The following is a 27,909-nucleotide window of genomic DNA, read 5'->3' as shown; positions in this document are numbered from 1 at the left end:
TCAACAGTTAGTTACTCGTTAAAGAAATTGAGACACAGCCGGTGAAGTGATCCCGACTGGTGCTGGCCATGCTAACATAGCTAACTGCTAATGTTGTCAGAGGATCGGGCAAGCGGGCCACGTCTGCTTACAAAAACCATGAACGCAGACACCGCAAGTTTGACTCATAATAGAAACTGGCAATTTAACTGTGGCTGTCAGTCTGGTACACAGGATAGTCGGTTTGCTGTTTTTTTAGCGGTTGCTAAAGTAACATTTAGCCGAGAAAGGGTGGCTGTCAGTCAGTACAGAGGATCGCGAGGTCTCGGGCTTTTTAGCGTTTGTTGTTGTTACGTTTAGCTGATAAAAGGTGACTGTTAGCCGGGTACAGAGCTCCACGAGAGCACAGGCTTTTAAGACTGTCAACATAGCCAGCATCAAGCTACTCTGCTGAGCTGTGGAGTGATGTCTGGCAATGTGGGACTAGCATCTAGCTAACATTGACATTGTGGGTTCAGCATTCTCAACCTGGCAACCCTGTGAACTCCCGGGGACCAGCTCTCTCCAGAATTTTGAATTTGGACTGCAGTAACCATTTTAAACAATAGCTGTCAGTATTACATATTGCACCTTTAAGGCATGGAAATTTCACTTTATGAGGTTTTTTAACATTAATATGCATTCCCCCAGCCTGCCTATGGTCCCGCAGTGGCTACAAATGGCGATAGGTGTAACTAAGGTCTATATAAAAGCATCCAAAGAGCACCATGTCATGGGACCTTTAATGAAATGCTGCATAGAATGTGAAATAACCTAGTTTTGTTTCAAACAAGGCTCATGAACCCAAGATCCATCTCTATTGCATCAGGAATCATGAGAAAACCGAGAGACACACTGTGGAGAACCATTTTTGTGCTACTGGGTATTGGTTTCATCTGGTGTCTAAGTTTGACATATTACTTCCTGGTCTGTATCTTCCTTCATTCACTCATTCCCCTAATATAAACATCAGTTAAATTAAGGTCACAACTGTTTGCCTTATACACACATCTGCTTACAATCACAACAGAAAAAAATGCCTTATCTTACCAGCTTTTTTAAGTGTGTCTTGTCTGTCTAAACTGGTTTTAGAGCAATGCAGAACAGGAGGGCATCGGAGTGACCGGTCACAACAGACTGAGGCAGCATGGCACATTGAGGATAAAAACAACCAGGCCTGAAGGTGATAAGAGAGAGCACAGTGATAATGAGTTGGTCAAAGGGAGGGGGATAAAACTTTATCTCTGGGTGTAGGAAAATAAGCTCAACGTGCAACACACTCTCTCTTCTTCACATAGCCATTGAACAGTGAAGCAAATGTGGTATAATGATGGAGAATGGTGAATAGAGAATGATTAGGCTGCTATTTTTTTAACTGCACATTGTAGAAATTAGGAACATCTGTTCAATCATTCAGTCACAGTAGCAGTGGCTAAGAAAGACCATTCAAATGGGAGGTATTTATTGGAAGGGCTATCTTGGGGATGTAAAATTGAGGGTGAGATTGAGGTAATAGTGGGTAAAAAGTGGTGAATTTCTTCTACCCTCCTGAAACAAACTCTTGCATCCTTAGGAATTGTTTTTAGAGATTTCCTCTCTCTCTTAATTATCCCCGACTTTCTTGCTCATCTCTGTCTGTCTCTCCTTTTTTCACTTCCCCTTTATATTCCCAGAAATAATGGAGAGTATTGTCAAGTTTGTGGATGAAATCCTGAACATGGTGGGATCCTCTGACGATTGTGAGCAAACTCTAAAGACAAGATTTTATAGTTAGAGTTTATTATGTCACAGCTCTCAGTTAATATATCACTTTCAGTGAAGTGGCACTACATCTAATTAAAATAGGAATTCCCTGGTAATATTTGCTAACAGAATATTTCATGAGTATACATTGTATAATATGGCTGACAGCTCTTTTCACATGCAAATCTCTTGAAAGCATGTTCAAAGCAGAGGGATACTTAGCACTAAATTAACAAATTAACACTACAAACTCTCTCTGGCAGCCTCTCCCCTACCTCCCTTGAAGGACTACAAGGAAGAACTACAGTCACTCCAGATTAAAATGGAGGTAGAAAAAGAGAAAGGACAGCTGAGGGATGAGATGCTAAAGGAGCTGCGTTCTGATAAACTCCACCTGCAGCAACAAGTGGCTCACATGGAGAAACACCTACAGCTGCAGGCAGAGAAGGAGGAGAAGAATGTCCAACAAGTCAAATCTGGTAAAATGACCCTCGTGATCAAATTAAAAGCAGAATGCTAACTGTACTCCCACAGTGGCCTGTTTTAACATGGAGAAACTCTACCATGACGATACAGTAGATATAGTCTAAAGCAATTACAGTTATATCAGCACATGAGTGATGAATTCAGATGTGTTGATATGAAATATGTAGGCTTATTGAACGAAAACATTGGCTAGAAGCACGTGATTGACTAAAAATAATAAGATATAATGTCCTTCATTGCCTTGCCCCTCCCTACTCAAGACATACAGTATATCTTAACAAATGTGTCAAAAATATATAATTTGATTTTTTTAAAAGAGGCTAAGTAGTTTATCAAAACAGCTGGGCACTGTAATTTTTTTTAGCAAATGTTACCCCAAATTGAGTAAATGTGCTGTTGTTAGGGACTATTTTCAGCTGTGGATGTATATGCGGTTGGTGCTCTGGTGAGTTTATGACAGCAAGATGGCATACAGTATGTGGGATCAAAATAAACTACAGTGCCCATGTTCATCATGATGAAGGAACATGTCACAGAACACTGTGTCACTCGCTGGTGTGTTTTTAATAGTTTTTGGAAAACAATTGAGCTTTATGCAGAGGGATAAGCTACAAAGACAGTACTTGTTGGCAGGATAAATCTTTGTCCATTTTGGTCTTTTCATGTTTTTTTTCTGCCACGCAAAACACACACTTATGTCTCAGTAAATATGATTTTTCATGAGTATAAATTGTTTACTATGGCTGATTGCTTCAACAGCTCTTTTCACATGCAAATCTCTTGAAAGCATGTTCAAAGCAGAGGGATACTTAGCACTACTCAAATTAACACTACAAACTCTCTCTGGCAGCCTCTCCCCTACCTCCCTTGAAGGACTGCAAGGAAGAACTACAGTCACTCCAGATTAAAATGGAGGTAGAAAAAGAGAAAGGACAGCTGAGGGATGAGATGCTGAAGGAGCTGCGTTCTGATAAACTCCACCTGCAGCAACAAGTGGCTCACATGGAGAAACACCTACAGCTGCAGGCAGAGAAGGAGGAGAAGAATGTCCAACAAGTCAAATCTGGTAAAATGACCCTCGTGATCAAATTAAAATCAGAATGCTAACTGTACTCCCACAGTGGCCTGTTTTAACATGGAGAAACTGTCTCTCATTGTGATTGCTGTACCCATACTGAAGACGTAGGCCTATATTTTTACAAATGGGTCAAAAATGTATAATTAGATTTTTCAAAAGAGGTTAAGTAGTTTTTTAAAACAGCCAAAATTGAGTAAAGTAGCTGTGGGGCTATTTTAAGCCATGGAGTTATACAAATTTGGTGTTCTGGTGAGTTTATGACAGCAAGACAACATATGTGGGATTGAGTAAAACTAAACTACAGTGCCCATGTTCACCATGATGACGGAACATCGAACATGTGAACATGATGTGGCTCACTGGTGTGTTTTTAATAGTGTATGGACAACAATGTTGCTTCATGCAGAGGAACTGGCTACAAAGACAGGACTTGGCAGGCTAAGTCACACTCCATACACTTTCATTCATAATACTTTATAGTACACACCCAGGCTGTGCTTGCTCTGCAGGTAGAGTTTCAAAGATTGTGAGTAAGAATGAATCATTTGCGGTGCAGCCGTCTTACCCTCAATGTTCACTACTTTAAAGACCCAGAGAAACAGGTTACATTGTGCAATGGGGTTCCTAAATTTGTATTTACATGCAGCAATGGGCTTTGATGAATCCAAATTAACCCTTTAACAGGCATGAAAACAGGTCAGGGGTGAAAAAGGTGAGAAGGATATTACCCCTCTGGTGGGGTCCGGGGGCATGGAAGAAAGAAAAGAAAGAAAAAAAAGATTTTTTAAATTTTAAAGCATCAATCTGATGCATTTTGAGATGCATTTTTTGCCAACCAACAGTGTAATATTTCAATATGCACTCATTAAAGTTAATTTGACTGGCAAAACAGTTAAAGTCCTTCTGACATTACACAATAATAAAAGTCATCATTTTTAAAAACTAAAAAGTTTTGGATCAATTTTTACTTCTTCCAACCATATGTTAAATTAAGAGTCAATGTGGATTTACATATTGCAATAATATCATAATCCTACAATGAATCATTGTGAAAACTAAACTTTACTATTTTGGCCAGGTCATCATCAAAAAAGCAAATTAGTACATTCATGATTTTGTCCATGTTGATATTAGCTGCTTTATTTACATTTATTAAAAACGTTGCATTGTTTATCTTTTCATATAGCTAGACGTCTAGACTCTGGGACTATTGCAGTTGTTTGGATGGTAAGAAATGGTTGCACTGGCACCAGAGATAAAGTGGGACAATGCGTAGGAAATGGGCTTTTCCTCCATGAATTTGCCCCGTGTAACATGGAGAGGCGGGGGGAGGCAGGGGGAGGCAGGGGGATCCTCCCACACCGTGCAGCGGAGGAGACTTTTAGCGACGACAATGGCACCTGACCAAACATCCGTATTTTACGAGATGGGAGTGGGAATGTGTTGGAACGCCACAAAGCTTCTTAATCTTTTCATTTTGGTGCTGTCACTTGTCATTTTCGAGCTTGGGAGTGAGAAAAAAAAAACATGAATAATAATAGGCTATATTGTTTTACAGATATGCTTACAGTGTGTATTGAAGTCACTTCCTTCTTTTTATAGTTTCTGTCCAGTCATGTTTGTTCTGTATGAACATTAATTGTAGAAAGATATTTAGAATTAGACATAGCTTATAGAGATTGGTGCATATGGTTGTAAAACATATTCTCGCATTATGAATAAGGGTTTGAAATTAAGCCTAGTCCTTAGGGTAAATTTCCTGAGGAACTTAGTTCCCTCTGCTCACTTTTAAGGCAAAGTAGGCTAAATAATAACACATTTTATTTATATAGTGCTTTACATGGTAGGCTAAAAGACACTTTACAGTAAAACCAGCACATTTAGCACATAAAAACAGATACAGCAATCAACAATTAAAATAAGCATATTAAAAGCAATTAAAACGTGGAGGGACTAGTAAGTAAATCTTTTTAAATCCTTAGGCATTCAGTCGGTCCGCTATTGTCTGTCGGGCTTTTTCTCTCCGTTTGATAACAACATCCGTATTTCCCTTTCTGCATATTATATGCTTCACCTCCTCGTAACTTTCCATTAGAAGCTTCTGCTCAGCGGTTGAAACATATGCCGCACGTGTATTCTCCATTTCTGCATCAGTAAATCTGTGATCGATACCGTGGTCTATTTAAGAAAGCTATCTAAACCTGGCTTGACATAGCTTCACCTACTCATCCTGGCTCGGCAAACGTGCAACCGATTAAGCCGCGATGAGCGGATCACACTAAGTCAAGCTGCGCTTTTTCAGTTATCCTGGATTTCTTTATTCTACTTTTGTGCAACAGGCCCCGGGTGTCCTGTGCTTCCGGGCCGAGTAGACCTACTGGAAAACTCAGAGGTAAATTCCAAATAATGCAAGACTGCATGATACTTTTGTGTATGTGTGAGTAAGTAAAAGGTGTGTATATAACCTTTGCCAACCCGCTTTATCAGAGTAGTGTTTATTTCTGTTTCTGTCAGAATACACCCTGAAACAGCACATATGAATTCTAGTCCTTACATGTTTTTCACTGTTCCTTTTAGCTTTTTTAGCTAATTTTCTACATTAGTTGCCAACATAACCTGATGGCTACAAAGTCACCAAAGCCAGTACTCATTCATGGTCCAAAAAGCTAATTGTCAAACTGAATGCTGATCATGATAGGGAGTAGAAAGTGGCTGTTCAGCTCAGTTGGCAAGAGCAAATATTTAATTTGTCAGTGCTAAAATGGTAAGAAGCCATCGTGTTGGAAAGGGATTCGGATGTCCAACCCAAATCTACAAAGTGGTAAATAATAAAGAATAAGCCTTGTGTTTTCCTCATTTTTTCCAGGCGGTGTCTGACCATGCAGTGGTACGGGAAAGTCTAACAGGTCTGTATCCATCTCTGGAAAAGAGAGTCCAGTTCCGTTGGATTCACCAAAGAATTCGTAGTATGGAAGACATTTGGGTCAAGGCTGGACGCTCTCTGTCAGCCAAATACAACCTCACAGAGAGGAAAGCTAAACAGGTAATGTATACAGTACCTCTCCATTTTTTTAATTGTAATACTTATTGACAGTTCACTAACCCTGCTCCCTCTTAGTTACTGTTGCTATGCCTTCTGTTCTCCCATGGGACATACGGAGTTCATAATAGCCTCTTTCCGACCAAGTAGTTACAGGAACGTAGTTATTGGAACAGTCAACTTCTAAACAGTTCTACTGACTACTCTCCCCCAAAACCGGTTTTGACTTTTGCATTCGCACTGGCCAAGTGGCCATAGGAACTGGTAGGAGAGTTAAGGGAGTGACGCAAGCACGGAAACGGTCTTTATAGCGTCGTCACTTGACTTTACCGCCACAATAAAGAATAAACGGAGTTCGAACGGCAGCGTTTAAAGACTAGGCTGGAGTACTTAGCAGAGAAACGTAGAAGATGAAGGCTCGAGCGTAATATGATCCTAATTAATATGATGGAAGAAGACAGAAGAGCAGAGCGCAACAGGCAAACAAAACAATGGGTAAGTTTAACTAGCATTAACAGTTAGCTGGTTGAATGCGTGATGTTTGTCTTATGAGTTAGCATACGTAGGCGAATTGCAACAGACAATGAAGAATATGTACTGTTTGTGTTTCAGACGTTGCTAGGTCACTAGGGTTCCTATGTGGAAAAGGGAAAAAAGGGAAAAGAACCTGCCCTGAAGTAGGAGCTGAAAGAGTTACAGGAACTGCAGCCAAAGGAACTTAATAATCCCCAAATTGGTCCAGTTGGAACACGAGACAAAAAGGGTTCTAGAAAGCGACTTTGAGTCTTTGAAAAGCGCTATATAAATTAAATTTATTATTATTATTATTATTAGAAATGTTATGTTCTAGGAACTGCAAAAATCCCTCCGGTCGGAGAGCGGCTAATGATGATGGGTGGGCAGAATTCCCACTCTAAATATGCAGAAAGTTTTTAAACAATGGCCACTCTAATGACTTATAACGCAATAGCCTACTATGAAATTCACTTTTAACTAGGGTTGGGCATCGTTGGGATATTAACAATTCTGATTCCAATTCCGATTCTACTTTTCGATTCCAGTTCTTATCGATTCCGATTCTTTGAGTAGTGGAGTTGAAACGGGTCACATGCTTATTTCACAAATAAGAGGAAAGTTTTATTTTGATTCAAAGGTGGGTTGCAGTTTGACGGGACTTTTTCAATGTAAAATAAAGCCACACTAGAGCACCGCTTACTGTGCTCCATGGCTGCCACACAACAAGCGCCTGGCTGCTACGGAAACCAAAACTTGCGCATGTTAAATTTGGAACCCATGATCACATTTGAAACCAAATCCTCAAACGCAAACGATTCCAATAAAGAAACAATTCTACTGGAATCGTAAGTTTTGAAACGATTCCAAGTAGGAATCGGTTCTCGATGCCCAACCCTACTTTTAACATAGGAAGAATGTGTGTACACCTACTCAAACAGTCTTTTTCCGTTTCTGCTATTTCAATGTGAATTTCAATATGATACACATTTTTTCTTATTAGAGGATGCTTTTTGTGCTGGCTGCCTCCCTTTCTGCTTAAATAGAAATCATATTTGAGTCATACTTCAACCAGGAAAACAACTTTATAGATGTGAAATAAATAAATCATAATGCTTTGTTTAACTCAACAAGACAGCCCTTCCATTATAGGGTACCTGATGTTGTCTGGATCTAAGTTTTACAGTTGGGTAAAAAAAATCTGATGATGTGCTCTCAGCCTTTTCTGTGGTCTTACTTGATTAAAAACAGCATTTGAACTGTATGAGCACTTCAAGAATTGTATTCAATAAAAAAATTGTATGAAACAAAGGAGAGAGAACATTTGTCGTTGCATCTTGTCCTTGGACTCCCCAGATTCTGGTACATCCCGGAGTAGTGACCGATGAATCGGGTGCTAGAATAGCAGAGGCTGCCTTCAGTGGGGGCCCTCTTGGGGAACTAGTCCAGTGGAGTGACCTCATCTCCACACTTCACATCCTGGGTCACCAACTTCACCTTACTGCCTCCATACCCGACCTCAAGCAGTGAGTATGCACACAAAAAGATCATTTTGTTGCAGGCTGCTTTCTTTCAGGGTTCCTGGTGTCATTGTATACTTACATATACATTTCCACTCATTCAACCATTTTTCCTTGTTATAATAGCTCTCTATGTACATCCATTGTGTTTCTCTCTCTCTCTCTCTCTCTCTCTCTCTCTCTCTCTCTCTCTCGCTCCCTCTCTCTCTCTCTCTCTCTCTCTCTCGCTCCCTCTCTCTCTAGTTTTCTAGAGATTAAGACAGGTGGCTGCCCAACTCATCATACAAAAGTGGAAGCAAACCTGATCTATACAGATATTATCGGCCTTAGACAGATTCAGGCAATACTACAGGCATCGTGGATCAAATACAGGCGAGTATCAGGTTTCTGTTCCTGATATTATTTTAATGTCCTTTTGAGTTATATGAGAGTGAGAGTATATGCACACATTCACTGTATTCAATGTATGCATGGAAATGCTGAATCAAAAGTATACTTTAAAGAATTAAATTACATGCACTGATGTTTCAGCAATTGTAGAAGGCCCCATTTGATTAAGCCGACAACACTATCTGACAACCAGTTTTTAGACCAGAATGAATCAGTAATTTGCATAATTATTAAGCCTTTATTTGGCCATCCATTATGAGCTTACGTGTTGAGACATGTAATTTTCCTACATCCATTACTGGTGTACAATATGTTGCAAACAGCGCATGTACGTGATAGGACAGAATGGTGAGATATGTCAAATAAGAAGCAATACATAAATAATGTTTTGGCCTTTTTGTGTACTTTTCAAAATAATTCAAGGGCAAGATCACATGTGCCTTTGCCACAGACAAGTAAAGATGTTCCAGAGAACAATATGAGGTTAAAAAGACAGAAAATAGTGCAAATAGAGAGTAGAGTAGAGTGAAATGAAGATCTCATTCAGTGGAGAAGAAGTCAAGAGAAAAGGCCAGCAGAGAAGCGGATCGAAAGAATAGTATTTTGGGTACGATTTTCAGGAAAAGATTCTGATTTAATAATTAGATGGCTCTTTGTGCAAAGCTGTCGTTTTGTAAGAAAATGTCTGCTCCTATAAGAAATGATATGATTGTACCAAGAGGAATAACAATAAGCTAGAGTCTGAGACCTTAAAATGGAGAGGGTTGGAGATAGTCGTGAGATAATAGATGTCAAAGAGGGCAATGAGATATCTGGCAAAAAAAGGGGAGGAAAAGGTCATCGAGCAGGTTTTTGTCAAGTTTAACAAAGCAAAAACAGAAAGGACAGATGATGTAAGGAAGGATGGATGGAGAATACTATTAAACTATTAAAACATTGTGGAAAATGGGAAAGTTCAGATGTCTCCACCTTACATGTCAAAATGACAAAACATATCCTCCTTACATCGAATTATGACATACGAAAGTACATAGATGAGGATATTTCTTATTGGTCATATTTATTTTGGATATGCCAATGCTAGTACTCAACTTTCAATCAAGTGACTTTTCGGGCATCCAGTGTCTACATACTTTTGGCCGTGCATTCTTCCATCAGAAATATGTGTATGTTGTGTATATACAGTAAATGTTTTTGTGAGTGTAATTGTGTACCTGTGTCTGTCAATAAGGTGTAGGATTCGTGTGTTGGATACTTTCGGCACTGAGCCAGACTTCAATCATGTAGATTGGGCCAAAGAGCACAACCTTCAGAGTCCATATGGCAGCCTGAACCTGATTCCAATGCAGTTCTACACCATGTTCCGTATGTTTCTGCTACTTCTTCAGCCAATCATGTTATTAAAGGGTAACTACCGTTTTTTTCAACTGATGGGAACAACAATCTTTGACATTGGTCCAGTATTAAGCCAGATCGCTGCAGTCAGCAGCGGCGAAACAAGCGGTAGTTACACTTTAACATGTTGCTTGATCTTGTTTGAGGAACACAAATGGCTACTTATTTTTTGTACCTCTCTGAATGAATGTGTAATCTCTTACTGTGAGCAGCTCATACACCAGACAACACCTTTCTGGGCTTTGTGGTGCAGCACCAGCGAAGCTCTGAAGAAACTGAGCGCTTAAAGTCTACCACAAGACAAAACCAGGCACTTGTGTATGGCAAGAGAGCCACGTTTTGGGAGGTAACAATTGACAAACATTGTAATAGCCCGGAAAAACTTTTTTCTTGGAAGTATGCAGAATGTATTTATTACTTCAGGCACCAATATTAATTTGAGAAAGTATTAAGGAAGTATACAGTTGTAGTTAGGGAAATGGATCATGTTCACATCAGAAAGTTGGAAAGTTGCCAAGTATTAAACCTGGCAGACAGGTTTTGAAATCAAGAGGGAATGATGGGGGCTCTTTTGCATTTTTGGGAACTGAGTTTTTTGATTGCCATTATAAGCCTTGAAATTACTTTTGTCGCCTCATTTTACCTTTTGCGAGTTTAGTATTTTGTGGACGTAGTCTGTGGCTGTTTAGTAGGCTGTTGGTTCCCCGTTTTTAAGTTAGACATCCCCCATAAAATACATACTTGTTAAGGGACAGGTGTAATTTGTGCTGCATCCATTGATTTTACCAGCAAGTCACCCTTTGCTTCCTCTGCTATTAAACTGCAGGGTAAAGAGGCATATCTGGATGTTATCCACAAGTACTTGGAGATCCATGGGACTGTCGATCAAAGTGCTGGGATTCCAGACTATGTGAAAAACCACGGCATTATCAGAGGCACCGAGGTTCAGGCCCTGTTGAGACAGAGCAAGGTGACTGTGTCTCGCTTGAGTTTTGATGACTTTGGCTTCTTCCTCAATTTAAAGCCCGCTGCTCTAATTGTTAAAATAATAATAGTCTTTTCTTTTTTTTCATTGAGATATTGTTTTTGTTTTATTCGTCTGATTATTTAACCGACTTATTTAACCCCAATAGCCATAATATGTAGTATTAAAGTGGTTTCCTATTTCTCATTTGATAAAGGTGACAAAAAAAGTGATATCAGCTTCATTATGTGCTTTTTAAGCGCTACTGAAAAACTAGACCAGTGACAATTGATAATGTAGCTCATTGACAACACAGTTTGAAGAAAAATCAATGTCAATGCTTTTTATGCCACAGGATCATATCAGTATTGAACGGTGGACTCTTAAACCTTGGCCCTCGGACCCCCTCCCCCCCCTCCCGTTGGGAAAACGGCAAACTATCAGCCTAGCTTATTGTGTCCTTTTTCATAGTACTGCAAAACTTAGTGACAATTCCAGTTCTGAAACAAAAATGTAAGACGTTAGTCCAGCCTTAGAAATGTAACAAGCAAACAGCACAGAGAGAGTGAGACTTATCACAAAAACAAAAACAGATGATTTCTTAAGCAAAATGTAAATCCTTCTCACAAATAATTGCATAGTCACACAAGCTGTCTGTGTGTGCACTTGAGCAGAATATGATGACAAATACTGGGGATCCAAACAAATAGGCTTACTTGACAAGGGTAGTGCTGTCTAAAAAGTACTGTGAATGGAAGTCTCAATGGCTCCTGTAGTTTGAATTTTAATGCTTGATACTCTCTCTCTCTCTCTCTCTCTCTCTCTTTCTCTGTGTGTGTGGAAGGCTTGTGAACATAAATCACAAATATAATTGTACAGTATGAAAATACTTGTTGCATCTAACCATCAACTGAAGTCTCTGAGACTCCATATAGAAGTAAGAGGACTCTGAAAATTCATGCTTATAAGCAATTCCCATCAAATTAGGAAAAATAGTCTTTTTAAAGCTATTATAATGGGCCTGGGGGACTGCTCAACAATAGCACATATTCTGTATATGCTTTAAACACTATGTAAGCAGCATCACACTTCAATTTTTGTGTCCACATTTTACATATACAAGAACATTATGGATGCATAATTTTTCCTGTTATTCAGCATGTCATGTTAACATTTGCAAATACTGATACTTGAAATCTGAAGATCTGGACTTGAATTGAAAATAAGTCAAACTCACAAAGTTGTTCTTAGTGTGGGTCCACACAGCATGAGTTTGTAATGAAAACCCTCCCTGTGCATGCTGTTAGAGTAGGAACTGAATTGATTATTGTCCTGGAGTTGGCTGCCACCGTGTGGTGACAGTAAAGCAGTGCGTGTGGTTACCATATACATCCTGACCTTCATGGAAATTCTAAACTGTTCTTTTATCTGTCGTCTGTTGAAGGTTTTTGTCGGATTGTCTTTCCCATATGAAGGCCCCGCCCCATTGGAGGCCTTAGCCAATGGCTGTGCTTTTCTGAACCCCAGGTTACACCCTCCGCAAAGTAGCCTGAACACCGAGTTCTTCAAGGATAAGCCCAACATCAGAGAGGTGAGAGGCCCTCACCATGATCTGATAAACAAAACATTTGTACATGTGTAGAGCCTAGAAAAATCTCTTTTTACTTCAATCAAATAATCAAGAAATAAAATAATGTCTGTTGACCCAACATGGAAATCAAGCTACTGTCTTTACAAATTAAAAATGATGCCTGTTTTTTTGAAGATATAAATTAATAGCAGGTACACCGTATGGTTCAATTTCACTGTTGGTGTTGCAGGTGACATCCCAGCATCCTTATGCCGAGGCCATAGGAGAGCCCTACGTATGGATGGTAGATATGCACAACTCCACAGATGTGGAGAGAGCTCTCACTGCTATCCTCAATCAGACTGTGAGTCTACATATGGTGTCTAACCCACTGCCCAGTGGAAATATGCTCAACTTGATGAATACAGAACTGCAGTTTGTCTAATATCTCTAATTGTAGTTTTGCATACACATTTCAGATTGAGCCCTACCTTCCCTATGAGTTTTCCTGTGAAGGGATGCTCCAGAGGGTCAACATCCTGATAGAAAAACAGGTTGGAGGAATGTTGGTTTATGGGATGGGATTTTGCAATTATTATATTATCATTTTCTTCTCATCTTTACCTCAGGACTTCTGCAATAGTACATGGAGCTGGCCCCCACTGAGTGCACTCCAGGTTGTGAAGGCAGAGGCAAAGACTTCCTGTAAACAGGCATGCCAGAAGATGGGGCTGATCTGTGAACCTACATTCTTTCCACATCTTAACAGCGCCGACAATCATGCCAAGTAAGTACTCACATGGTACTTTGCATACACATGAATCCTAATTTACTTTCATCTTTTTCTGTGTATAAAACATGATTTGAAATATGCTGTATTCAGTGAGAAAACACTCACACCTATAAAAAGAAATGCACTTAAGCAATATCATGCATATAGTTCTGAGTAGAACTATTTTTGTCAATTCTTTTTTTTTTTATGAAGGTAATGCTACAGTAACCATGTCTGCATAGACATGTGTCTTCGGAGAGAGTGGTCTGTTTTTTTTGTCTGCATTTTTTTGTTTATTTTCTTATGATAATGTTATCAGTATATCTGCTCTATACTCAGGTCAGCTTTTTGTGCACTAAAACTAAACAGCAAATTATCACAGACCTACTCGATGCACTATGCAGTCAAAACAATTAGAAGGGGGTCAACAAAACTGAAAGTATAAACCTTAATCCACCCAGTTTACTAACCCTTTTGGAAAATTCACTTTAGTATAAACATTAACTTGTAATAAATATTATAGTTTATTTTTTCACCATACAAGACAAAAATCCCACAAGCAAAATTTAATATAACAATGGTGTGCACAGTAAACAGTTTTACAGAAACATTCTAGCCAATAACTTCAAATTAGTCAGATATTCACTTTTTGCAGTTATTTTTATATTTTTAATTAAATTTCTCTTCAATCATTTGGAGTCTTTTTTTGGTAGGAACACAAATATTCAAGGTTATTGTGAAATGTATCTAAGCTGTCACAGCTGACGCGGGAAGCCTTATTCTTTTTTTTTTTGGAGGCCAATATTGGCAATTTCAGCTGGTGTCAGAGTTAAAAAACAGGGGGCAGAGCACATTGACACATTGAACAAAATCTCTTTTTATGTAGTTGGTAAAAAGAAACGAGCCCGGTGCTTTTTTTCCCTGATCCGAGCCTTTCTCCTCTAAAGCTTTGTACAAGTCCTGATAGCTGGGATTGACAGATCTTACCCCAGCATTTACCCCAATTCCCGAAACACCCATACCTGAGTTGTAAACATAATAATTTGAATGGTGGAGCTTGCTGAAGATGAAACACACCTTTATAGGCTTGATTCTAAGCAAGAGTCCTGGTAGCATGGACTGCATTCACATCCACTTCCATCTGTAAAGTTGAAATGTTCCATAACTAATTGAATTACATTCTTTATGATTTGATACATGTCTGCTGATTATTTTTCTTCTTTCTCCAGATATGGTGTAGATTGTCAAACATCTGAGTTTTCTGACAGTCACTTGGTGTTTCCAGCCTACAACAGCAGTAGTAAACACTGTGTGCTCCAGTCCGACCCCCTGCTCTTCAGCTGTGTGAGATCAGACCAGTCCTTGATTCGCATCTGCCCCTGTAGGGACTACATTAAGGACCAGATAGCCTTATGCCAGGCATGTATCTAACTGCTGGATAGAAAACAATATGTACATGAATGTCAATAAAAATGATTTATGTGGGTTTTATCTGAAGGTCCTGACTCACAACTCACAAATGAATAGCTCCATAGACTTTGGAATCCTGACAAAGGCACAAAAGCAAAAGGTCACACATGTCACCTGGATAGGGCAAAACCACCGTTTCATACAAAAGGGCCAGTAGGACTATATAGAGTTTCAGATTGAGTATTTGACTGAAGATATACAGTAACTTTATTCACAAATGCAGCTGGTGACACAATATTTTTTAGTCTGCATAGCCTTTAGGCAGTCATTCACTACCACTAGGCACTTCACCTGCCACCTAAAATGTGTGTGCATTAGTAGCCCTAATCCAGACACAAAAGCCACAACCTATCTGATCATGATAACGGTCCAGGGTGTTTCTGTCTCCTATGAACCTGAAAAGCACTCCACAAATAAAGGGAATGGATTCCCAGTTCCCAAGTCATCTCTTTGATGTGCTCTTAAAGCTGTGGTTGGCAATAATTTTTGGCATTGTTGGGCAAAAAAATCCATAATAATCCTCCAGCATATTGTAATTCAAGTGGTCCGAGAAAACACTAGACTTCTGCACCTCCTTTTGGCTCCGTTTTTAGGCTTTAGAAAATCTAGCCAATGACGGTAAACTTTGACCAATCACAGGTCACCTTAGAGAAAGAGCATTCCTATTGGCTGTTCTGTGCATGCATATGCCCGTGCGACAGAGTGGAGCGTGAGAGCTGCCGGGAGAGGTCTCACTCTACTTCAAATTTGGTCTTTAGTTTTTTGTTGCTTTCCACCAACAGAATACCGTAGAGGTTAAAGGAATTGTTTATTTGCTTGACGAGAGTTAAATGAGAGTATTGATACATTGCATTAGTATGGTCAATATGAAGCTCACTAATTAAAATGGTATATCATGTTCAATCCAAACCGAACCATAAGAACGACATCTTGTGTTTTTATAGGGATTTATGTGCCTGACTATTTCTTGGTCGATCGTAGTAACTTCCTGCAGTTGTCGTCATCAACATAAAGTTGCCATGCAACCAGCGGAGACTCCATGAAGTTACCAAGAAATATTATAGCGCATAAACTCCCATAAAACCACAAGGTGTTGTTTTAACATTTAGATTTTTGAGCTTTAGAGTTTCTGGATTTTGTTACCTTTGGAAGAACCAGTCTTTTTGCTAAGCTAGGCTAACTGGCCGGTAGTGTGAAATCAAAAGTCAATGCAACGGACCGAAAGTCAACGTAATGACCAAAAGTCAACTTTTGCATGTGACAAGTGGTAAATAACGCCACAAACATAACTTACGTAACTAACATAGTTAGTTCCTAAACCTAACCATGCATTTTTGTCGCCTAAACCTAACAAAGTTGTTTTATTTTTTTATTTACTACCCTGCATGTTGAAAAATGACGCCAAAAAATACCCAGAAAAAAGTGACGCAAAGTACAGTAGTCCTGATCAAGCTGCCGTATGACAAGTTAGGAGTGAGAATGTTCTCTAGCTCTTAGCAAAAAAAGACAATAAGCGTATTTCTTAAAATGTCAAACTATTCCTTTAAGGAGATGGGCACCATTAGTGCACAAAGAGCACTTTATTTACAGTAGTAGTCAGAAATTGAAAGTTATCTACATGATTAAAAGTAATGATACTTACTGCTTGAAGACTTTTAAACCCGCTGAGCACGTTTTGGTTATATATTTTTGTATTTCTTCATCCTCCAACTTTTTTAACTTTACTTCGTCTTATAGACACAGCAGCTGATTGTTTAGGTTAACAGAAATTAAATGATTGAACAAATGTTAAAACTTATTAGTCTCGCTTTGCCAGACCCCCCTCCACAGCGCTGCGAAGGAGGGTCTGGCTAGTCCACACAGCATTCCGGGATGGGAGAAAAATGTGCTCTGGTTTATTGGTATTTCTTTAAACCAATCACAATTTTATTGGGCGGTGCTATGCCTCGGGAAGGAACTTGTTTTGGTGGAACACGTGTACGTTCAAAGGTTGTTTTTGTGCAACAGAAAACTCAGATTGGGCAGATAGTCTAGCTAGCCGTCTGGATTTATCCTCCAGAGATCTATATCTATATAGACCAGTAATTTATACGCCAGTACGGATGGGATTGGTGCTCATGGGCATTTGGTGCCTGTTCACATAGTACCCACTCCCATCTAGTGACTGCTACATGGCACACTGATCTTGTACCCCCATTGTATGTACCCAAAGCCTTCCATGACAGTTGTGTGGTTGAAAATAAATCAAACATGTCTCAACATTAAGCAGGATAAAACTTTATTAATCAATAAAACTTTGCTCTTTGACAAAGATATACCTCAGTTATTTTACATAAATAAATGGTGTTTACATAATCTGTAATACCACGGATGTCATTACTGTACAAACAGACAAATAATTCTGTTACAGTCAGATGTATTGGAAATTCAGTTACAGCGTTCCATGTATGTTATTTTTTGTATGTGTGTGGCTGCATTGCACTTGTAACCGCTGAAGCTGGAAGGGTTTTTACACGCCCATGCGAAGCTTATAGGAACAGATGTGGTTAGTATTGCTATCATAATTTTGTAAAACTAGGTCAAATGAATGGGTTGATGCATCTTCTGGGGCGGTAATAATATATCTATTCATACATACAAGCTTAATTGAATGATACACACATTTTCGATGATTTGGCACAGTTCATCAAGCTGCAGAATTGGACACATTTCTGAGCTATTTCAATAGAACAATGAAATGGATTCAAATACATCATATCACCTGTCAAATGATTAGAGGTTCTGTGTTTGTGCAAATACATGTTCAGAGGTCATATCCTAACAAACCTCTAGCAGTCTTTTAGTGCGTGTGTGGGTTCAAACATTTCATTGGGCCGTAAAAACAAATGGCATTATAGATTAATAAAATGCAACCGCAACTCTGGTGATCATGGAGTTACAGTTATATTCAACATATTTCTTTTGGTATTCAGCTGCTGCACTGACCCTTGATTTTACAGTAAGTGCAACAGCTTCAATGATCACCCATTGCTAAGAAGTGTAAGGGGTCCAGGGCCACAATCGCATCACCCTGCCTAAATTCTATGTAGCGTGAATGTGCACAAGAGAAAATGACACGGAAATTAAACAAAGTGCAAAGAAGAGAGGTAGAAAGGATTTCGTTGCCAAGATCAAAAAAGTCATCTGAACACAATATAGTTAACAATATGAGCAATAGAGCAAGTAAAGCATACCGTTTCAAAGAGTTATGACTTTGTTCTGTGCCTCATGTGGTGGGTATTTGCATGTAAACACTGTGCTTTGCTAGTAAAAGTCATTGTAACGATTGTCTTCTATGCATCAGAGGGGGAACATTACAAATCACTGTGCTGTTGGTGAGTTGAAGTGGTGTGAGCCGATTCACACCTTCAGTTTAGAGCTCAACCTTCACAATTCTTCACACAAAGAAACTAAACTAAAGATAATATACCAAGAAAGTTGCACCTTGTCCAGTATGTCAACAGACAGTTGATAATTACAGTGCAGAGTGCATGTAGGTGCCTTCAGAATCACTGCCCAAGGCTTTGTAGCTGTGTTCAGTCTGGGATAAATTTAGACTCCCTCCCTCGGATCCAGTGCGCTGAATACTAATCACAGCTCTTGTCATGTGGCCTCCTACCATGAGGGGGCACACAAGCACTCTGGATCCACATTTACAGGGAGAAACCAGGCCACAATGTCTATACAGTGTACACAGTTTACCTCACTTTAAATAGTGAATATGTATTTTTGGTCATGAGTAGCAAGCTCATTTAATGTCCGTGTGTGTTTGCGCATTACACAACATCTATGAATTATTTATATCAATGCATTTTTTTATTTGATTGATCTCCATACAGTTGTACAAAATCAATCCATAAATTGAACTCCTTTCCTTAATCTAATTGCTCGTTTGGGGTTGTGGGGTTTCTGATGCTTCCTGACAAAAGTATTTTTATCTCATTTTCTCTAAAAAATGTTCTGGGTGATTTTGGAGCGGAGTTTATGACACCCACTAATGTTCAGTAAAAAAATAATACTGATTGGTGCCGGCAGGTAAGTTGTAGCTATCCCATTTTAACATGTACAATAATGATTTAATTGGCAATCAGTTCTTCTTTTGACAGCTACTAATAAATGATAAAAAAGCCTCGGACAGCGCTGTGAGATCCCACCTACATCCAGTCTGAGATTTTCACTTAATGCAAAAATGTACAGACAGACTTATTTAATTTCACCAATAATCTACAGTAATATGTAAAACCACATTTACAGTATAAGCACTATAGAGTAAACATGTGCAACTATATGTAACATTGATCCTCCTGTACTTAAACTATATGTCTACTCCAAAAAGCCTTTAATATCGGCCATAAAGTACTACGACTATATTTGTGACGTTTTGTTACTGATGCACCCGGACAGTGTAATAAACATATTTACAGACTGTGTGGTTTGCATTTACATTCTGTTCGTTGTACATAACAATGGATGATAACAATGGTACCATGCAGAACAAATGAGGTATAAGCAGGTATGTGACATAAGGAGAAAGCACTGTCTCTGCAAATGATATGCCATGAAAATTATATTCACACAGGCTACTTCATCTTTGTGATTGTGCTTTGTATCATCTTAGGTTTGAGACTTTGTCTTATCCAACTTTCCGCATGAACTTTGCAGTCAAAACAAGAAAAAAAGAAAACATGGATAAATTAATGTCAATGAAAGTAATAAATATCCCAGCTAGATTGAGTTCAACATTACATAGAGAAAATGATAAATAGGATTACAGCAAATGCCAGAGACGTTCCTGCAGAGTTTAGTGCTTTTACATCTATTAATTATAAGCGTGACAAGATGTTACAACAAAAACACAAGATAAACATTAAGATGCGTTTACATCTTACCCTTAAAAACGTATTTCGCTATTCTTCAGATGCTAGCTATTGCCCGGTAAAACTTTGTCAAAGTAAGTCTCGAGTAAAAAAACAAAAGATGCTGAATGGAGTTCGGTAATTAACTCAGTCAGGTATTTGGGTTTAGGAGATCAACCAAAAGATATGTACAAAATATGGCAATGAAACCTATGCAAAGTCAGATACACCGGTCAAATCATGTCTTAGTTTTTAATTACCCATTGTGTCAAAACGGGCACTGTGCTAAACTGTCAGCAACATACACCAGCGCCGAAGTTCGCCAATTTGTGCTTGGATACATTACTTACAGTACAGTAGGCTATGCAATGTATATAAATGACGTGTGCACTTTAGGTTTATAGCCATCATATGGCAAATGTTTGTCCTCAGTGTCTCCTGTGCTCTTTTACAGATTTTACCTTTTAGCGGTAGAGTGTCCAGATAAAGACTGACCTCACCATGCTCTATGATGCTTTTCACCTTTTGGACATAGCAGTGTTTGCTGACTCAGAACTGCTCATACGCTCTCTGTCTAAGTCCTCTTTTCCCAGCTTTCCACGTCCTCTCCATCTCTCAGCAACGCATTAGGAGGTATAGTGGCTGCTTTAAAGAGGGGAGGCTGGTGAGGTTTTGACAGGAATGGATTTAGGAAAGGAACACCTGCCCTTAACAATAAATAGAAAAACAAAACAACAACCTTAAATTATAGTGAGCAGCCCTCAGCTCAACTTGGAGTTTGTATTTAAGATACAGTAGGGAGACAAAGAAATTCCTGCTAAATAAATTATGGGGAAATGTACTGTGTGTTTTGTGTAGGCCTCATTACAGTAAAATCTACCACCATTTGGTAATTTTTGATTTTGATCCCCATTATGTCCACCATGCCAATAGCTGAACCCACAAGGACAAACCAATACACTGTTGTCTCTTGTGTTATAACTGGTGAATGTTGTTATCTAAACAGCGACTGCTGGATCCCCAGGTCGAATAAATCCAAAGCTCCTGCTGGTAGACAGGAGTCTCAGCTCTTGGGCATTTTTTGTCATTTTTGAAATGGTGGTTTTAATGGACAAAAAGTAAAGAAGGGCAGAACAGAAGAATTTCAATGTTTTCTCTCCAAGATGTGGTCTTCAATCACGTCCTTTTTCCTCAAAGTCTCTCAGTTGCTGCATTTGTGTATGCATGTGCATTTTTTTCTGTCTGAATGTATGAATGTACTATGTACAGTTTATACAGCATGTGTATATATATATTTGTGTGTATGGGAACGTGTAGAGTCTGTATGTGCTGCATGTGTATTAACGTGTGTAGGAAGGACAGAGAGAAGAGGGCGGAGGCAGCCAGGTGTGTGGGTGTGTGTGTGTGTGTGTGTGTGTGTGTGTGTGTGTGTGTGTGTGTGTGTGTGTGTGTGTTTGAACCTGCTCGTCTGGCCAACACACACTCTCACTCAAAGCGTTCGTAGTTCCTCGTCTGTCTCACACGGGGCACCATGTCCTTCAGGAGTCTGCGGACACAGAAACAAGGTCTCATTGGAAAGTATGTGAATGTGCAGATTGCAGAAATGACTTCTGCAAGGTGTCTCGGCCTGTTTTGGCACTCAGCAGCCAGTGTAGCCAGTACAGAGCTGTTGACATGTGAATCTGGCATTTATAGAATATGGATCGACCTTATAGAAATGATGACATATACAATTCAATAGGTCAAAGAAATGTTCTTACTTGATGCCATATGCCAAAATGATGAGTCCAATAACAACTCCCATGGTGCCATCCAGAAACCAGACGTCAGTATGGTGCTTGAAGACTTCGGCGCTGATCAAAATGGAAAATCCCATAATTGAACCAACCAGAGAGTTGAACCCTAAAAAGCACAAACAACAAGTCTTTTTATGTGTATGAGTACTGGAGTAGTTCCAGTTACCCAAACTTAAATACTCATTACTAAACCTGATAATGACCCATCAAAGGATTTACGCGGTTATTATCAAAAGTGGTACACAGGTTTGAACATAAAAAGTAGTGGGTTTATCTGAGGGTAAGCTATTTTGGTGTTGAAGGCTTGTATGACATTTTGTTTGACTGACCTATTCGCTTTCGTGCTGAGATTCAGATGAGAATATTAACGCCACTCTTGTGTCTGTACAGTAAATATGAAGTTACAGCCAGCAGCCAGTTAGCTTAGCTCATAGCATAAAAAACTGGGCAGGGGAAAACAGCAAAGCCTGGCTGCCTACAAGAACCTTCAAAGCCGACTAATTAAAATTACATTAAAGTTACATCCCAACTGTTTAAACTGTATAAAAGCTGAAGTGTTAAGATATGTTTTTTACGGAGGGGTTATGGTCCAGACTGCAATTTTCTTTTCCTGGGATTGGCTAATTCTCGTTGCCTTCATTGGTTGGTTAGGTTTAGGCATAAGGAGTGAGATTAATTCAGGTTATGGTAAGACTATCAGGGTAAGCCAATCAGAGGCAGAGTAGGGCGGGTCATGCCTTTACCATCCTAGGAAAAAATATATTGCGCCATTTCTTGGCCAAGCGCAGTGAGTTCCTGGAGTTCATTCGTCACCATAACGGTTGCCAGGCATCCAGCTTTAGAGGAACTGATGGATGAAATTTTTGACCTGTGGAAAGAGCCAGGCAAGCTGTTTCCCCCTGTTTCCAGTCTTTGTGCTAAGCTAAGCTTACTGGCTGCTGGCTGTATTGGTTCATGTTTACCATACAGACATTAGAATGGTATCCTCTCAGCTTTTGTCTAAAAAGCAAATAAGCGTACTTCCTGGGATGTGGGATACCTTTAAAAAAAGACCTCAGAGGTGGCAGAGGAGAAAACACATGAGTCTTTTTTGAAACCCTCAAATATGAATGGATATAACTGCCAACATCATTGTTGACTACATCTACTGTATTTGAGTTACCTTGTATAGCTACTGATGTTTTTTTTTATAATTGCATTTCTCCTTGTGTGAAAGCCAGCACAGTGGGTTATTGTCTCGCCTGCAGTTAGTGTATGGTCTTGTGGGAAATAAATCCAGTCTCTGAAAACAGCAACCTCAGGTTTATTGGATTGATGCCCTGTGCGTTCTGAGACCTGGGGATAGCAGTGTTGGTTTGTGTGTGTGTGTGTGTGTGTGTGTGTGTGTGTGTGTGTGTGTGTGTGTGTGTGTGTGTGTGTGTGTGTGTGTGTGTGTGTGTGTGTGTGTGTGTGTGTGTACTGTGCTTTTGTTCACATGCCGCATGTGATGCTGCATGTGCCTATGAGCAGCCAGTGGGTCATAACCCTTTCAGTTCTTCCAATCCAGCTTTGAGATCAACTTTCTCTCACATACAAACATAGAAACACATACTCAGTTTTGTGGCTCTGGTTTTATTGAGATTCTGATACCTTTTGCACGCTTTGGTTTGAGTACCCTAACATTAACCCTGGTCTTTTACACTTAAGCCAGGATTTGGCAAGAGTCTTTCAATGTTATGCTAGTTTTACCTCCATCCATTTATTTGACAGTAGCTTCTAGTTACTTTGCAGATTAAGCCTCTGAAGGCCTATAATGAGCATATCAAATGTGATGTATTATTATACAGTAAACTACGCAACAGCATATACAACAAGAAAATTTGCTCTGAAATGCCTTCGACATGTAAATGCAAGAGTAATAATAAACCAATACAAATAATATATATCTGACAAGGGCCAGGGTTTACTTTGTTTTCACTACATACATACTATTTTATTCAACTGTAACTCTCGCTTTTCAGAGCATGCAGAAATCATTTTAAGGCCATATTTATCCCCCTAAAAACTAACACGTCTATTTCACAAAAGTCAGTTTTCTAACGGCTCTGGTTGCCCGTCATTAGCAGGAGAGACACAGACATTGATCATCAACACTGAAAGTCTGAAGAAATTACTAATAAGTGATGGGGAAAAAGATAATTTTCCTGGGCATAGTATATCCTCGTGCCATTCTGTAGGCATCCGTAAGCTTTGTTAAGACCTCCGAGACTGGTGTGCTGTGTGTGTGGACGTGTGTGGGCGTGTGTGGGCGTGTGCCCTACCGTCAGTGATAAGTGCCCGGCTAGTCAGCACTCTTCCCAGCATGAACTTGGCCACAGCCAGCACAGCACATGTGATCCCGCTCACTACAGACACACTGTAGAGGAAGTCATCCTACAGGGAAGAGAAGATAGGTCGTGGTAAACCATGTGTGCTTAAAGATAAAGCGTGCAAACGAACCCAGAAATATGCACACAGTATCTGTAAAACAAACACTAAAAAGCACATGAACATTATCAGTCAGAATGACCCACAAAGCTTTCGTGTGTGTGTGTGTGTGTGTGTGTGTGTACACACACACACACACACACACACCCCCACGCTTGACTTGGTGCATCAACCGAAGGTCATTTATATGGCGCATTTCAGTGATTTGAAGATGTGGTGTTTTTAAGTCTCAAACGGACTAAGCAAAAACCAGCACTTGACCCCAGAGTGTCTCTCTATCAGATTTAATTGGACCAACAGGGACCAGAGAGACGAGACGAGGAGGAGAGAAAAATAAGAAAGCGAGAAACTAAGACAATAAAGGACACATGAGAGAAGAATCCAAATATATTGTTTGTGTCAGACTTCACCTTTGTTCACCAGACTTTTGTTAGGGCTATTTATACCAGATACTCATAAAAGTACATGTGTTACTATTAACATTGAATAAGTTTACATGCACATAATATTCCGGTTTTGTCCTTATTCCGAAAAAGACAATATTCTGACTGTGCTGTTTACATGGCTAATGAAAGTGAATATTACAATAATATTCCAGTTTACATGCAGCCATGCAAAATAGATGGCGGACTTGTTGGACCTTTCGAACACAGCATCCCTCTTTCATTCGTTCAACCCCCTTCTTGAAAAGGTCGCCGTAGCGATGTTTGTTGATATCCAAGTCTTTCATAATGTTTAAAAGTATAGCAGTGCTAATCCTTCTTTTCTTTTGGGCATGCATCTCTACCTAGTATGTGTACAACAACCATTGCAACGCACAGAGCTGACCATAAGCCGTAAACCGGCAAGAGGCTGTAAACTGGACGTAAACTACAGAAAAATCCAGATTGAGATGCAGATTCCGAATGCGCTGTATACATGGAATTCTAAACTCCGGTAGATTTGTGAGGACTATGGTTAACTGCTCCTCAGATCTCTGCAGGGTAAATCCAGACAGCTAGCTAGACTATGTGTCCAATCTGACTTTCTGTTGCACGACTAAAACTACTTGTGAACATACATATGTTTCACCAAAACAAGTTCCTTCCGAGGCTATTTTGCAGCGGCACTGTGGTTTTGCCCGGTGCTTAGCGTCGTCCATGACGATTGTGATTGGTTTAAAGAAATGCCAATAAACCAGAGCACGTTTTTCTCCCATCCCGGAATGCTGTGTGGACTAGCCAGACACTCCTCCACAGCGCTGTGGAGGAAGGTCTGGCAAAGCGAGACTATATTCCATATATTATAATAGGATGTATTTATTCAAGGCACTACACACTCAATGTCCACCCACACAGGTGCTTTCACTTAATTTGCCAGATTAGACTCTTTGTAAACAGTGTGCTTGACTAACATCACATTTTTGTTACACCTTCTCATTCTTAATGGTTCGTGAAGAATGGTGACCTCGTGTAATTCCAGCATAGATCCAGCCAGCAAGTGATTGAGTGTAGGTGCACAGGGTCTTTAAGAGTGGAATAGGCCTTTTTCACAAAAGACATATGGACATGTCAAAGTAGGAAAAGCAGATAAATAATAACGTCAATGCTAACGATGGCTGAATTCCATTTAGCTGCTTCAGTTTTAGGGTCCTGGTTTGTTAATGTTGCTGACTCACTGTCACGGCTTACTGTGTGTAATGTTAATAGAAACAACAGCCTTTCCTACTATGAGAAGTTTAAATGTCCCTACATAATATGTATTCAATGGTTTACTCTATAGTGCGCAGCAAATACAAATTGAGGACATTTATCATTTGGCGTCATCATGACATCAACTCTACAGCTGTCATGACATTACAGACAAAATTGCACAATGGTAGCTTTCACATAAGATATAACGCATTGCATTGTGGGATTGTTAACAGAAAGTACATGCCATGGAATTTTGAGGGCATTATAAAGATACATTTAACACTGAAATAAAAGTGTTAATGGAAAATACACTGAACTATATCTCACACACACACACACACACACACACAGTATTGATTGCCGGTCAGCAAATAACCTAATCACTTGCATCCTTCTTACTCCCATTTACTTGAATTAGATGAAGGCAGAATAAGGAAGAGCTTGTGCTAAACAAGTGTTTAGTGTCAGTGTTGCTGACTACAATGTAGTTAGTGATTTTGGATCTCTGCTTTATGTACGCTCTATCCATGCATCATTTGTACGGTTTGTTTGTTCAATAGGATGAAAGGGGGTATACAAAAAAAAGGACCCCTTTAGTTCTTTAGGCAATTCCTTAATATCAATTGTTAGGCAGTTTTTAATGGGAAAGTCTCACAGTGATCAAGATCAGAGAACAAACTGTAAAAACGAGTGTGTGTCACTACATGTATGTTTTTGTTGCTTCAGTGTGTGTTGTCCTCTCTGCATCTAGCACAGAGTCAGAGAGAGACAATCTCAGCTCTCTGTGTTTAATCAGGCACTAGACACAGACAGCCTGCCATGAGAGCAGCGAGCCGGGACGTGATGCGAATCAGGATTCCTGATTTTCTCCACCCTCTGTGCGCTCAATGTGATTTTACAGCCCAATACTTCAGGGTAGCAACGTTTACAGTATTACCACTGGCTTGCTGCGGTTATCTTTTGGCTGTTATATTTAAAAAGGTGAACAGTAAAATCTCTCAGAAGAAAAAAACAGAGAAGTTTAGTCAATAGCACTATCAACCGAGAAACATCATATTCAGCCTGCAGATTCCCCTTTCCCTACTGAATATTTCATTTCCGTTTTAGTTTTTTCCATCAACTATCTGGCTCTTTGTCATGCACGCTGTCCTGCAGCTGTACAAACAGAGCACATTAACAGATCACAGATAGTTTGATAAATCACCACTGACTTCTGTTTGATGAAGACTTCCTTGAAACAGCCTGTTTTGACCAAAATAAAAGCCCAAAGAAAGTGAGGCTATGAATGACAAGTCTGAAACCCATAAAGCAGTGAAGACAGACATAGTAATGGAGGGAGACAGACTAGGGGAGAACCACAGAGGTTAGAGAAAGAGTCTGGATGTAAAGTTGGGGGCGAGGGACACAATGAAAGAGATGTGGTATGGAGGGAGGGGACAGAGAGAAAAAAAATAATGAATGCGAAAGTAGATAGGGCCTGGATAAATGAGACAGAGAATGAGATGGATCCTTTACACTCCTGCATCCACGAAATCTTGCCAAGCCAAGTAGCCTGTGAGAGTATTTTGCATAAAACGACAGATTGTTCTCAAACAAACGGATAATCAATCAGATGTTGGTTAAGACCCAGATGTCTGGGGCCCAGATTGAAATGGAAGATGCAGTACAAAGACAGTGAGGTAAAGGGAGAGAATGTCAAAGAGACAGACAGTGGTAATAGGCTCTTGCTGGTGTCAGGAAGCTCCCCTGAGACCTAACACCCCCAGTTTCTATTAACATAAAGGAACTGGAGCATCAAACGCAGTCTGCAGAATAGCTGCAGCCCTCAACCTGCTTCTCTGCCAGCTTCAGTCTCTGCATTTTATTTGTGGTCAAAGCGAGCATCAATGAGTCACTTTTTTACAACATCAAACATGGGCTTAAAAATGGTTTGTCTGGTACAGATATTTATACATTCTCACATCAGAACTCTTCATATTTATCTTTCCTTTTAAATCTCATTATATCCACATGATTGCCAGTGACAAGAGGAAAAAAAAGAGAGAGACTGTGTGTACAACGGTTGGTGCATCCATTGCTAGCTAGGTTATCGTTTATCGTATTATTTAGGTTTATCGTCA

The 27,909-nt window shown here is 39.6% G+C and overlaps 3 protein-coding genes across 5 annotated transcripts in view; 1 reads left to right on the top strand and 2 right to left on the bottom strand.

Moving 5' to 3' along the window:
* The window catches only part of LOC120570049 (polycystic kidney disease protein 1-like 2), a 56,054-nt gene extending 54,859 nt beyond the window's left edge, over positions 1 to 1,195 (bottom strand). Inside the window, exon 1 of the mRNA XM_039818278.1 lies at positions 1,069 to 1,195. Within this exon, the coding sequence (XP_039674212.1) occupies positions 1,069 to 1,174 (106 nt within the window). The 5' untranslated portion in view covers positions 1,175 to 1,195. The remainder of the gene's footprint in view (positions 1 to 1,068) is intronic.
* LOC120569317 (alpha-1,6-mannosylglycoprotein 6-beta-N-acetylglucosaminyltransferase A-like) lies at positions 1,059 to 14,980 on the top strand. Its single transcript, XM_039817175.1, has 15 exons — positions 1,059 to 1,201; positions 1,692 to 1,757; positions 2,025 to 2,240; positions 3,098 to 3,313; positions 5,665 to 5,717; positions 6,192 to 6,368; positions 8,235 to 8,404; positions 8,642 to 8,770; positions 10,020 to 10,153; positions 10,396 to 10,529; positions 11,010 to 11,153; positions 12,592 to 12,738; positions 12,968 to 13,081; positions 13,197 to 13,504; positions 14,719 to 14,980. The coding sequence occupies exons 2-15, from the start codon at positions 1,697 to 1,699 to the stop codon at positions 14,918 to 14,920; spliced, it is 2,205 nt and encodes a 734-aa protein (XP_039673109.1). The 5' UTR covers positions 1,059 to 1,201; positions 1,692 to 1,696; the 3' UTR covers positions 14,921 to 14,980.
* Positions 14,981 to 17,216: 2,236 nt separating this feature from the next.
* The window catches only part of tmem163a (transmembrane protein 163a), a 79,810-nt gene continuing 69,117 nt past the window's right edge, over positions 17,217 to 27,909 (bottom strand). For 2 of the 3 annotated variants that reach the window (XM_039817533.1, XM_039817534.1), the window contains exons 6-8: positions 23,951 to 24,062; positions 21,615 to 21,756; positions 21,277 to 21,400 (exon numbers count right to left, since the gene is read on the bottom strand). In XM_039817533.1, coding sequence (XP_039673467.1) covers positions 21,340 to 21,400; positions 21,615 to 21,756; positions 23,951 to 24,062 — 315 coding nt within the window. In that variant the 3' untranslated portion in view covers positions 21,277 to 21,339. The other variant, XM_039817532.1, reaches the window with a different exon arrangement.

This window comes from Perca fluviatilis, chromosome 12 (assembly GCF_010015445.1).
Source record: "Perca fluviatilis chromosome 12, GENO_Pfluv_1.0, whole genome shotgun sequence".
Lineage (NCBI taxonomy): Eukaryota > Metazoa > Chordata > Actinopteri > Perciformes > Percidae > Perca > Perca fluviatilis.
Note: the sequence above shows the minus strand (reverse complement) of the source record. Positions and strands in the feature narration are given on the sequence as shown.